The following is a 12,603-nucleotide window of genomic DNA, read 5'->3' as shown; positions in this document are numbered from 1 at the left end:
AGCCCTGTGCTACCCCTGCCCATCCCAGGGCTCTGTCTGTGGTCATGGGGACTTGGTGCCAGCCCTGTGCCACCCGTGCCCATCCCATGGCCCTGGCTGTGCCCCCACCCCCGGTGCCCGGGGCTGCAGACAAGGCCAGGGAAGGACAGACCCGCCCCAGAGGAACTGGCCATCGCTGGTGACGGGCTGGAAGTGGCAGCAGAGGAGGGGACAGCAGGGGACACGAGCTGAGGGGGTCCCACAGGCACAGATGGAGATGCCAGGTGTCCCCAGGGTGGGTGAGAGGGATGGGGATGGCTCCTGAGCCAAAGCAGGGCAGGGAAGAGCAGAGCAAACACAAATCTGAGCCTGCAAAGGTTTGTGCAGAGCTGCCGACCCTGAGCCCGGCTGCTGCACCCACAGGGGGGACCTGGAACCTTTCCTGGGGGTGGGGACACAAATCAGGGTGGGGGGACCCAGCTGGACCCCACCACTCCTGGGATCCATGGGTGGAGAGGAGGGGGACAGAGCCCAGGAGGGACAAGGACTCTCAGTGTGACACTTGCAGGCAGTGCCTGAGCACCTCCATTAATCCGAGCTGTGCCTGCACGGAATCAGAGCACGGCCAGGGCTGCCCTGGGGCTCCCTGAACCCTCCAGTCGCACTCTGAGCATCACCCAGAGCACCCTTCACTCATCCCAAGTACCCTCTGCTCCCATCTGAGCACCCTCCATGCTCACCCCAACCACCTCAAGCATCCTCCACTCCCTGAGGACTCTCCATTCCCATCCCAAAACCCCTCCACTCTGACCCCAAGCACCCTCCATTCCCACCCCAAGCACCCTGAGCACCCCTGATTCCCACCTGAGCATCCTCCCCATGACCCAGCACCCTCCGCTCCCACACTCCCACCCTGAGCTCCCTCTCCTCCCTTCCCCTGGGACATTTCCCACTCAGGGTTTGTACCCGGGAGTCCCTGAGGGGTGGCACCAGTGTGGCACCGTTCCAATGACATTCCCACCGCTCCCTGCAGCCCCAATTCCCAAACTGGGACGGTCACTGAGGCCACCCCCAGTGGCCCTTTGGTATCCCCAGTCGCATCCACCGAAGGTTCCACATTTTCCTGCACCTGCACCAGGCCAGGTGAGGCAAATCCACCCTGTGCTCCATTGCCGGGGTTCTAGGACACACCTCCCTGCTGGGAAACGGCCTCGCCATCGATCCGGCCGTGGGAAGAGACCACAGTGCCCCGGGGTGCTAATTAGCCCTAATCAAGGTAATTAGCTTATGAACCGAGCAGCGGGGCAGCCCCGAGTGTGGCTGTGTCCCCTGCGTGTGACAGCACAGCTGCGACCCGGCCAGGCAGAGCAGTGTGGGCAGGGAGGGTGACGAAGGTGACAGGACACCCTTGACAGGACACGGGACACAGCGCCAATGGCTCTGCAGTGTCATTGTCACTGCCAGCCCCTGGGTACCCCAGGACCTCCCCCAGCACCCCCAAGGCACATCGGTGCCCTCTGCCAGGACAGAGGCAGGAGATGGCACCAGGGTGTGAGAAATCCCCTCTGGGGGGTTCCCAGCCCAGCTCAGCTCAGAGGTCCCAGTGTTCACACCCAGGCACCCCTAAACCCCCCCCCATGCCCTCCTGCATCCATCCCTCCCTTCCTGCTGCTCCTGCTTCCCAAACCCTGGAGCTGCCGGGGTGTGCTGACCCCCTGCTCCCTGCAGCGGCCAGGGGCTGATCCCTGAGGGGGAGCAGGGAACCAGCACCCCAAAGCAGATCCTGTGATGTTGGGGGAGATGAAACAGGAAAGCCTTATAAAATGATTGTCTGGCAAAAGATTTTGAGAATATGGAAACTGTAAGCGAGATTGAAATGAAAGCAAGCTTTGAGATCCCTCAGTTACTGAACAACTGGAAAACAATGGCATGGCCAGCTGAAGGTGATCCCCTTTGGATCAAACAATCCCCTCTGCTTGCAGACAGGCCCAAGGCTCAGAGCAGACCCTGCCAGCTTGGCAGAAAGGCCCAAAGAGGAGTTTTTAGGGTTTAAAATGTAACCCAGTGTGGTAATGTAATGATTCTTCTAGGCTGTGTGTAAATGCTGTAGGATTTGTATCTTGGACTAGATTGGTTAGTGAGAATGAGAATATTCAGCACAGGAGAAGATTGATGGTATTGTAACGGGAACCTCGCTCTCTTACCCCTTTTACTCTCTCACTCTCTCACCCTCTCTCCCCCTCTCTTCTCTCAGCCTGCTCTGAGCTGTGGCTGGCAGCTCCCAGCAGGGCCCTGCACCCAGGCCCTTTGCAATAACCCACAAGTTCCCAGCCCTGGCTGCAGAGATCTCTGCTCTCTGTCCATCCCAACCATGCCACCCTGCAATGCTCCTACACTACAGCGCCTCTCATCCTCCACACCCATTAAATAATGTAACCTTCCACACCCATTAAATAATTAAACAATGTAACCTCCATTAAATAATGTAACCTCACAGGGACAGAGGGGTCACATCCTGTCCCACTGCTCCACTTGGGCCTTGTTTTTCCTCCCCAAAATCTCCTTCTACCACCAATGAGACCCAAAGGAGGGGGAATTTCCCCCACGCACATGGGAGCTGTTATTAATCTTATTAAAAACCTCTCGGGGTTTAACGTCCTGGTTAAACACAGCCTGGGCTGCTCTCTGCCCGCTTTGCATTCCCACTTTTCCAGCCCGTTACATCCGAATTTTGGAAATTGAAATAAATAGCCACTTTCAAATGGGGGAAAGGGGAAAAAAATCAGTGCCAAGGGGGCCATTCTGAGCTGCTCCAAGCACCCCCCAGGATTTGGGATGAATGTTCTCTCCCTACTCAGCCCCCAGTGATCATCAATTCCAGCCACACTGGCTGTGGTAGGGACAGGGACATCCCAGGGCATTCCAGGAGCAGGAGCAGTGGGGACACAGCCTGGAGCACTGGGATGGGGCTGGGAAGGCTCCCACCCCTGATACTGCTCACCCAGGATGGCAGAGATGGATACAGAACCCCCTGCACCCCAGAGCAGGCTGTTAAAGCAGGCAGGAGTGAGGGATTTGTGGGGTTTCCATCCCTGACCTTTTCCCAAAGGATGGGATAACCCCAGGGAACGGCTGCAGCACCCCAAGGGCTCCTGGCTCAGGGGGGAGTTGGTTCCAGCAGGATCCCGTTCCTGCAGTGGGACACAGAGCCCTTCCCAGCCCTGGGAATGGGCACGAGGCTGGGAGGGTGTCCTGGTACCTGTGGCATTCACATCCTCTGAAAAATCCCTTTGCCCAGTGTTTTTCTCCTGGGAAGCTGAGAAGCCAAAGAGAAAAGGAAAACAATTCTGATCTCATTTGCTTCTCCTGTGCTGTGCTCATGTGGAATGTGTTTGGAGATTGTTTACCCACAGGTGATTGTTCCATTGGATTCTGCTGGGAGTTGTTTTCACTCTTTGGCCAATTGGGGCCAAGCTGTGTCAGGACTCTGGAGAGAGTCAGGAGTTTTCATTATTATCTTTTTAGCCTTCTGTAAGTATCCTTCCTGTATTCTTTAGTGTAGTATAGTATAGTATAGTATAGTATAGTATGGTATTCTTTAATATAATACAGTATAATAAAGTAATAAATCAGCCTTCTGAGAACATGGAGTCAGATGCATCATTCCTGCCTTCATCGGGGCACCCCACAAATCCAATAGGTTCCCACCCCAGCATCCTCCCACCTGCCCAACCCACCCCTGTGCCACCTTTGTGGGGCAGGGCTGGGAGCTCAGAGCTGGGTCTGTGTCCCAGAGGGGGATGTGGGTTTCCCTTTGGGAACTGAATTCCTGCACAGGGAGTTTGGGCTGGTTGAGCCCCAAACCATCTTCCAGGGCTTCCCTGGGGTTTCTCTCTGGAGGAACTGAGCAGAGAGGAGCCAAGAGCACCACTGCAGAAGGAAAAAGTGGTGGAAGCTGATGCCTCAGGTTTAGATTTTATATTTTTCAGATTCTGCTTTGGCGTGTGGGTCTGGGCTTCATATTAGGGGATGGTGATCTCTGTGCACAGAGCAGGGAGACAAAACAATTCCTGCTCCAGCTGGGTACCAAGGACAAATGATCCAAATCTCAGTCCCAGGATGGGACTGCATGGGCTAAAGCTGGAATTGGGCAATGAACTGCAAGATGAAAATGGAGCAGAACTGATCAAAGTGAGAGACCCTGTGCCCGGTCGTGCATTTTGGGACCATTTTGGTTCATCTTGGGTGCAGCCCTGGCTGGTCTCTGGTGCTGCCCAAGGTGGATCCATTGAGGAGATCCTTTTAATAAATCCCTGCTTTATTCTTTAACTCTGTCCAGCCTCTGTCCTAGGTCAGCCTTCCCAAGGCATCAGAGCCATCAGAGCCTCGGGCAGGGAGAGCATTCCATGAATAAAAAACATCATGAGGAGTTCACAAGGTGCTCCTGGATCCTCCACTAGTGGATTCCCGAACAAACCCAACTTCTGCTGGAATAACAACCCAGGGTGCTCAGCACCCCCAGTGCTGCCACTGTGTGGGGATGTCCCTGCTGTCCTACCAAACATGGCCCAAGCCAAAGGCAGCAGGGAAAGACCAAGGCACCCAGAGCTCATTTCTGGCTGTGGTTAATCACCTTCAGGGCTGAAAAAACCCTTTTCTCCCCAAAACCCACTCACTTTGCCTCATTTCTCCTGCATTAAGGGCTGTTGGGACTGGCAATCTCTTCCCCCTCCCCACCTTGGTTGCATATTAGGAAAAGGTTTTTACAGAAAGGGTGATAAAGTTCTGGAATGTTCTGCCCGGGGAGGTGGTGGAGTCGCCATCCCTGGGTGTGTTTAACAAAGCCTGGATGTGGCACTGGGTGCCAGGGTTGAGTTGAGGGGTTGGGGCTGGGTTGGACTCGATGGTCTTGAAGGTCTCTTCCAACCCAGTGATTCTGGGAATACTGGGAATCTTCAAGGGGAGATGATTTAAAACTAAATGAGGATGGATTCAGGTGGAATATTGGGAATTGTTCCCTGGCAGGGTGGGCAGGGGCTGGGCTGGAATTGCCAGAGCAGCTGTGGCTGCCCCTGGAGCCCTGGCAGTGCCCAAGGCCAGGCTGGGCATTGGGGTGGCAGCACCTGGCACAGTGGCAGGTGTCCCTGGGCTGCAATCAGCTGCCATTGAAGATCCCTTCCCACCCAAACCACTCTGGCATTCACATTCCTGAACCAAGGATGGAAACCAGCACCAAAACCCATTGCAGCAAATGGAGAAAGGAAAGGAAAGAATGATTGCCTGGCTGGTTCCAGGTGCCCCCAGTGCCATTTGCCACAGGGGGTTTGTAGCCTGGCAAGGCCTGGTTAGAGAGGTTTGGGCTGTGCCAGGGTGCCCAGAGCAGCTGTGGCTGCCCCTGGCAGTGCCCAAGGCCAGGCTGGAGCACCTGGCACAGTGGGAGGTGTCCGTGCCATGGCAGGGGTGGCACTGGGGGGGATTTAAGGTTCCTTTCCCATCCAAAGCATTTCAGTGTTCTGTGATCTTCCCTCAGAGCAGTCACAGACCCCGAGCCTCTCCAGAGGCTCTTTGGCCACACCTCCCATCCTGGGGTTTCTCTCCCCACCCCCTCCCGATGGCTTGGCGATGGATTTTGGGATGGACAGCTCCTGCCCCTTGGGCTGCCCAGGATGCACCTCCAGGGGGACTCTCCCATGCCAGGCTCTGCTCAGCACCATCCCCTCATCCCACACCTTTTCTCCAGTGATGATTTCATTCCTTCTCTTCTTTCTGCCCAGTGCTGAAATGAGCACCATTGATTTTTCATAGCACTAATTTTTTCCTAACAGGAGCCACCTGGGATTAAATCAAATTCCTTATCCCAACCATTGCTGGGGCAGCTCAGCCCCTTCCAGCAGCCAAGGCTGGGAGCTCAAGGAGAAACAAGAGCCAGGTTTGGCTGGGCCAGACACATTTCCCAGCTCTCCATGAGCACATCTGCTTCAGGCTTTTCTGCTCACATCAACCTTTCCTTCCCGGGCTCTGACAGTTCCACTGTCGGCCAGGCTGGTTTCAGCCTCATCCTCTTTATTTTCTCTACAACCCAGCCCCCTGAGACATTTATTTTCCAGCCCCCCTCGCTGCCAGCTCTGTTAAGAACCGCCATGAATGATTTAGGGAGTTCTTCAGGCGGCCTCGTTAATCCTCTTGGGTGCACATTAGCTGGTCCTGCAAATTTAGACGTACGGCGCTTTAATCGCGGTTTTAATTGCGAGCTGCGAGGCTCTGCCTTCCCAAACACACGTCAATAAACCTTTACAGCCCTGCCTGGAATGTGGATGTGCCGGAGGATGCTCTCCCACCCACACGGAGCTCTGATGCCTCTGCACGGCCACCCGCAGGGCGCTCACCCGGGGACGTGAAGGGATGGGGTGGGATTTTCAGGCTTTTCAAACACATTTCAAACACACCTTGGGGCCGGCTCTGGACCCTCTGGATCACTGGAGCGTCCTCATCCCTCCATGACCCCACAGTGGTGCGGGTATCAGCGCCCCCATCACCCCCATCACGGAGAGGGGATGTGGGGCAGCGAGGGGGCTCGGGGAACCGAGGGGCTCCCCTCGCCATCCCCCCATTGCCATGGCAACCATGCAAATGGGAAAGCTTTCCATAATCATCAGGGAGCGGAGCGGAGCAGTACAAACAGCGGCGGCAGTAGATTACAAGCCCATTATGAACAGTCGCACCTTCTGAGCGCTGGTAATTACACCTAATTGTGCATTTAATTGTGTAATTGAAGACCTCCAGCCCGAGTTCAGCCCGGGCTCCTTTCCCCCTTGCCAGGCGGGGGGATGCGGCCGGGGCCGCCCCAGCCCCGCGGTGCCCGGGCCAGCCCCGGAGCCGGGCGAGGACAAAAGATGCCGGCAGAGGTGGGAGGAGGGTGGTTCCCAGCGGCCGTGGCCAAACCAGGGAAATCAGAGCAGGAAGGGAGGATGGAACGGGACAGAAGGGCCACGGAGCCCACAGGGGTGCAGAGGGACACGCTGTGGCACAGGGATGACACCCAGGCATGAAGGATCATCCTCTCCCTCCACCCATCCCTCGCTAAGCAGAACTCCTGATCCTTCTCCAGCCTTGGAACCGGGGGTGTCATCCCCGGAACCCGGAGGATCGGGGAGAGGCTGGGATGGACCCACGGCCCCCGCAGGGACTGGGCATGGCATGGCACGGTATGGCATGGCATGGCATGGCACCGCACGGCCCCGCACCGCACCCCGCCAGCCTGGCAGGCTCCGGCAGGCGGGAGGTGCCAAGCCAGCTCTGCTTTTCCAGCCAATTAAAGGAGAAGGAGAGAAACAAAGAAGGAAACGGGAGCCCGGCTGGAAGCGGTGCCGGCTCTGGCAGGCGGTGGGGACCACGGAGCGACCCTGACCCGTCCCTGTCCCCGTCCCGCTGCGGGGCTGAGCACGGAGGGGGCGCTGCGGTCGCCGGTCTGGGATGGAGAAGGAGCTCCAGGAAAACCATCCCGGACCAGAGCCTGAGCGCGGCCGCGGGGCACGGAGAGGGGTGGCCAAGGGACACGGGACGGCAGCTGGACAGAGCCGGCATGACAGCTGCCAGCAGTGCATGTCCCGATGTCCTGGTGTCCCCATATCCTGACATCCTGATGTCCCGATATTCTGATATCCTGGTGTCCTGATATCCCAATATCCTGATATCTCGATATTCAAATATCCTAATATCCCAACATCCTGATGTCCCGATGTCCCAATATCCCGATATCGCAACATCCCTATGTCTCCATGTGACAATATCCCAATATCCCAAAATCCTGATATCCTGATGTCCTGATATCCCAATATCCTGATATCCCAATGTCCCAATATCCCAATGTCATGATATCCAGATATCCCAATGTCCCAATATCTAATGTCCCAATGTCCTGATGTCCTGATATCCTGATATCCCAATGTCCTGATACACCAATATCCCAATGTCCCAATATCCTGATATCCCAATGTCCCGATGTCCCCATATCCCAATGTCCCAATATCCCAATATCCTGATATCCCAATGTCCTGGTACACCAATATCCCAATGTTCCAATATCCCAATATCCCAATGTGCCGATGTCCTCATACCCCAATTTCCCGATATCCCGATGTCCTGTATCACCAGCGCTGGCCCAGCCCCAGGAGCAGCACAGCTGTCCCCTCCCCTGCAGAGGCACAAACGCTGTGGCTCCCACGCCCCTGCCCGAGCAGGGCAGCCCCACCCCGGGTCCCTGCCCCATCCCACCCCTCAGCATTCCCATTTCCCACAGAGAGGGTTAATCCCACAAACGCGGGGCACAGGCAGGGGTTTGGTGTCTCGCAGCTGCTGGGAACACTCCGGGGTTTGGCTTTGATCCCACCTCATTATCACCAACATCTGCAGGTGGCTCCTCCCGAGGCGGGGCACGGCCGGTGGGGGTTTGGCAGGAGGATTTTTCAGGGAAAAGCCATAAATGGAGGCAAAATGTGGCACGTGGTGCCTGTCTCCAGGACCGGGGTCAGCCAGCACTCACAGCATGGCCACGACAGGGGGAAGGAGCTTGGGGGGTGTTTGAGTGCTCCAAAGCAGCTCCTGTGGTGTCACAGCCCCAAAAGGAGCAAAGCAGCTTCCCAACCTGGCTCAGGGGTGGGCTGGAGCGGGCAGGGCTGGGCAGGGCCCCTCTGGATCAGGGACCTGGTGCCCAGTGGGTGCCACCTGCACCTGGGGACATCTAGAGCATCCCTGGGACCAGGGGCTGAGGGAGCAGGGCATGGATATTGGGAACCAGCTGGGTGTGAAAGGTGCACACGAGGGGGCAGTGGCACACAGGGAGCCATGGGAAGGTGCCCAGGGGGTGACAGTGGCACACAGGGAGCCATGGGAAGGTGACAGTGGCACACAGGGAGCCATGGGAAGGTGTCTGGGGTGGGCAGGGAGGATCAGCCAGAAATGGTGGCATCACCTCAGGATGTCACCACACTGCTGTTGAAGGGACAGCAGGGCCCAGGCTGGCCCTGACTGGGCACACTGGGGGCACAGCTGTCCCCACCCACAGGACAGAGGGCCCAGGACAGGTGCCAGGGCCAGCTGGGTGAGGGGACATGAGCCTGCCATGCCATCCCCATGTTGGGGTGGAGCAGAGGAGGGGAGCAGGGATGGGGTCGGGGATCATCCTCCCTCCCTGAGGCTCCATCCCAAACCTCAGCTCTGCCTGGCCCAGGTGCTGTGTCACCTCAGGGTGGCCTTGGTCACCCTAGGGGACACCTGGGTGGCACTGCCACCTGCAGTCTCCTGGGGCTGGCTCAGCACAGGCCATGGGTGGGCACCCAGACCCCTCACCCCGGGGTGAGGAGCTGAGGGCTGGGGGCATCTCCCCATAGGGGGTGGAAGCTGCTGCCTCCAAACCCAGGAAGGAGCTCTGGGGAGCATCCCAAAGGATGAGCTGGGTCACGGTGAGCCTGGAGAGGGAAGGGGAAGGTCCCTGGGAAGGGATTGGAGCCTTTGGAAATGCCAACAGCACCAGGACACACGGGGGGAAGGTGGAGGGGACAGCCTGACCCCAATTAGCAGCACAAAGTTCCTCTGGCTGTGAGCAGGAGCTGCTCTCCCAGCCCAGGAGCTCACACCCATTCAGCCTTCCCCGAAATGCACAGATTAAAACCTCTCAGATTTGGGATATCTCGGGGAATAATCACCACCCAACCTGCCCGGGAGCCGAGTGGTGAAAAGGAATGTGACCAACAGCCAGGAAACTCCTGCCCACCTGGAAAAGCCCCGCTGGATTTATCCTGGATCAGGTGAGCGAAATGCCAAGCGAGACTGCACAGCCCAAAGCGAGGGGACAGCTGGGGACACGGAGGCCATTCCTGCTGGGCATGGGGGACTCCAGCCTGGGGATGATCCCAGCGCTGAGCACCGGCTTCAAACCTTCCCCACCCTCCCCTCGTGTACCCCCATCCAAACGCGGGGAGCCCTCCCCACCCGCTGCCTTCTGGAGGATGAAGGATGAGCAAGAGCCGGGAAGAAAGTGCCTGTCAGCAGGATGCCACCATCATCTCCAGCGGGCTCTGAGCCCGCTTCCATCGCCGCGTCCATCCACCCATCCACCCATCCACCCATCCACCCATCACCCCCGTCCCCGGGGACACCGCGAGCTGACCCCACAGATTTCAGCCGTCCCTCCGTGCTCTCCTCGCCCGGCACGGCCGCGGGGGCAAGCAGGAGGCGGCTGATTCTCCATTAACGCACCACCCTGCCGGGATAATTAATCGCAACCTCGCTGGTTTGAGCAGAACCCCCCGGATCCCCCCCGGGCTCCCTTCGCCGCTCCTCGGGCACAGCCTGATGAAGATTGATTCGCGGGCGGCGGCAAGCGCGGCACGGAATTGTCACGAAACCTTACAAATGAAACCCCACAATCCCGTGGAAATCAACCCTCTCGTTTCTCCTTGCTGCCACAGCCCGTGCCCCACACCGCGGGCAGGTGGGTCCCGCTCAGGAGCAGCGGAGTTTCCAAAGTGCTGCCGGCGGCTCCAAGTTTCCCTCTCGCCCCGACTCAGGGGAGCAGCACCCCGAGATTCATCCGTGGAGTCACCAGAATGGGAAACCGCGGGCGGGAGTGAACTCGGAGGGAAGAGATTGCAGTTGGAAACAAAGCTCACACCTGCTGGAGACGCAACCTCGGGCACTGACAGCGCAGGGATGGGGTCCCCATCCACCTCCCGGCCAGCGCCGGCTTGAGGCAGGAGATGAGGGTGGCACTGCCGGTCCTTCAGATCAGCATTTTTCCTTTGCTGTGGGCTTTTTTTGGGTGATGATGAGCCATCCCCGAGCTGGTCCCAGCACAAGGTCACCGCCGAGGCGGCGTGGGGAGCGGTGACAGGCGGCATCTCGCACAAAGCACCCCCGGCATGCCGATGAGCCTTACCAGCTGCAGGCAGCAGAATCCCACCAGCGTGCATCGCCCGTTGCATCTCCCCATGGCTCCCCAGCCGGATCCTCGGGGCTCCCTCACCGCGGCCTCGCTCCAGCTCCTCAGCAGCCGCCCCTCGGCCACCCGGGCAGCGTCACGGGGGGCTCCAGCACCATGTCCCGCTCGGCCAGCCCCGCCGGCTCAGCACAGCGGGCTGGGCTCGGCGCGGGGCATCGCCCCCTTCTCCCTCCGCCCCCCGCCCGCTACAGCCCGCTGGGGCGGCGCGGGGGCCGCGGGGCCGCGCAGCCCTGGCCGCCCATGCCCGGCGCGGCGCGGAGCCGAGCGCTCCGCTATTGTCTCCCGCACAGCCGCGCTCCGCGCCCCGGGCGGGCGGGGCCGGGCGGCGCGGCCGGAACAAGGCGGGACGCGGCGGGCGCGGCGGGGCCGGGCGGGGCGGGCGGGGGGCGGCCGGGCGGGAGCGCCGAGCCCTTGGCGGCCTCCGGGGGCGCGGGCAGCGCGGCCCCTCCGCCGCACCGCGGCTGCCGCCTGGCCTTGTGCTTATCCTTAATCATCAGAAAGACGCGTTTGTCTTTTAAATCTCAGATGTTTGTTATTAATTCTTTTTCCGCCTCCGGAGCCGGGTGCGGCTGGGTGAGACCTTGGGGAAGGGCTGCGAGTGCTCCCCGTGTATCCCCCCCGCATCCCCCGGCCCTGCGGCCCTTGGACGGCGCCTGGACCCGCAGCACGGGGACCCCGCCGCCTCCCCCGGGGTGGCCGTGCCCCCGCAGCAGCTGCGCTTGCGGGGAGGACAGATGGCCGAGCCCCGCGGGAGCGCCCCGCATCCCCCCGCAGAGCCCCGCTCCGCAGAGCCCGCTCGGCACACGCGGCCGGGGCCGGGGCAGAGTGCCTGGGCAGGGGGTGGGCGCACTCAGGGCTGACACGGCCCCTCACCGCCACCCGCCCGCTCGCCTTTGTTCTGTTTTCACAGCACACCTTCGGGGACATGGCAGAGCGCGAGCGATCACCGGCGTGCTGCTTCCCCGGCGCTTTAGAAGCCTCTGGCTGAAATGCCGCCTGGCAGAAGCACTTGGAAACAGTTTGTTGCTTTTAATTTCCATGATTTCTTAATCCTCAGCGCCGATGTTGAGAAGGAGGCATCTCCCAAACCCGCCCCACACAGCCTTAGGTGTCAGAGCATCCACACGGCATCCGGGGGATGAAGCTGCATTTGTGTGTGTGGTCCAAGCCCAGCCAAGCTTGCCTGGGCTCATCCCTCCCACACCTGGAGCTTCTCCTTCATCCTCCACGATGGGGATTTCTGTGCCCCCGGGGCTGTTCCGTGCTCCCGGGGGCGTTTGGGGAGGCTGGGGCTGAAGGAGGGGGCTCTGCAGGAGACGCTTGGCTTTTGTGCATTCACACACACAGGGCAAAGATGCAGCGGGCTCCTCGAGGGATGCTCTGGACCGGGCTCTGGGAGCAGGAGCAGACTCAGACGTGGTTTATTCTCCCCTGGCCTGGCTGAGCGACCTCCAGCAGCCCTGAGTATCCCCACACCTCCCTGCAGGCTGCCAAGCTGTGGAGCTGGGACACCCCACCGTGGGCTGGGCCATCCCTCCCAGCTCTCCTGGCTCTGGGATCCCCAGGTTTCACCTGGGACAGGTTCCATCACCTTCATCTTGTTCTGTCCCAGGCTCCTGAGGGTG

At 59.5% G+C, this 12,603-nt stretch overlaps 1 protein-coding gene across 1 annotated transcript in view; it reads right to left on the bottom strand.

The window, feature by feature from the left end:
- NKAIN1 (sodium/potassium transporting ATPase interacting 1) overlaps window positions 1–10,969 on the bottom strand; it is a 39,590-nt gene extending 28,621 nt beyond the window's left edge. The window contains exon 1 of the mRNA XM_059488658.1: window positions 10,916–10,969. Coding sequence (XP_059344641.1) covers window positions 10,916–10,969 — 54 coding nt within the window. The remainder of the gene's footprint in view (window positions 1–10,915) is intronic.
- Window positions 10,970–12,603: the final 1,634 nt, after the last annotated feature.

Source organism: Ammospiza nelsoni, chromosome 25, assembly GCF_027579445.1.
Source record: "Ammospiza nelsoni isolate bAmmNel1 chromosome 25, bAmmNel1.pri, whole genome shotgun sequence".
Lineage (NCBI taxonomy): Eukaryota > Metazoa > Chordata > Aves > Passeriformes > Passerellidae > Ammospiza > Ammospiza nelsoni.
The sequence above is the reverse complement of the archived record's forward strand: the minus strand, read 5'-3'. Positions and strand labels throughout refer to the sequence as shown.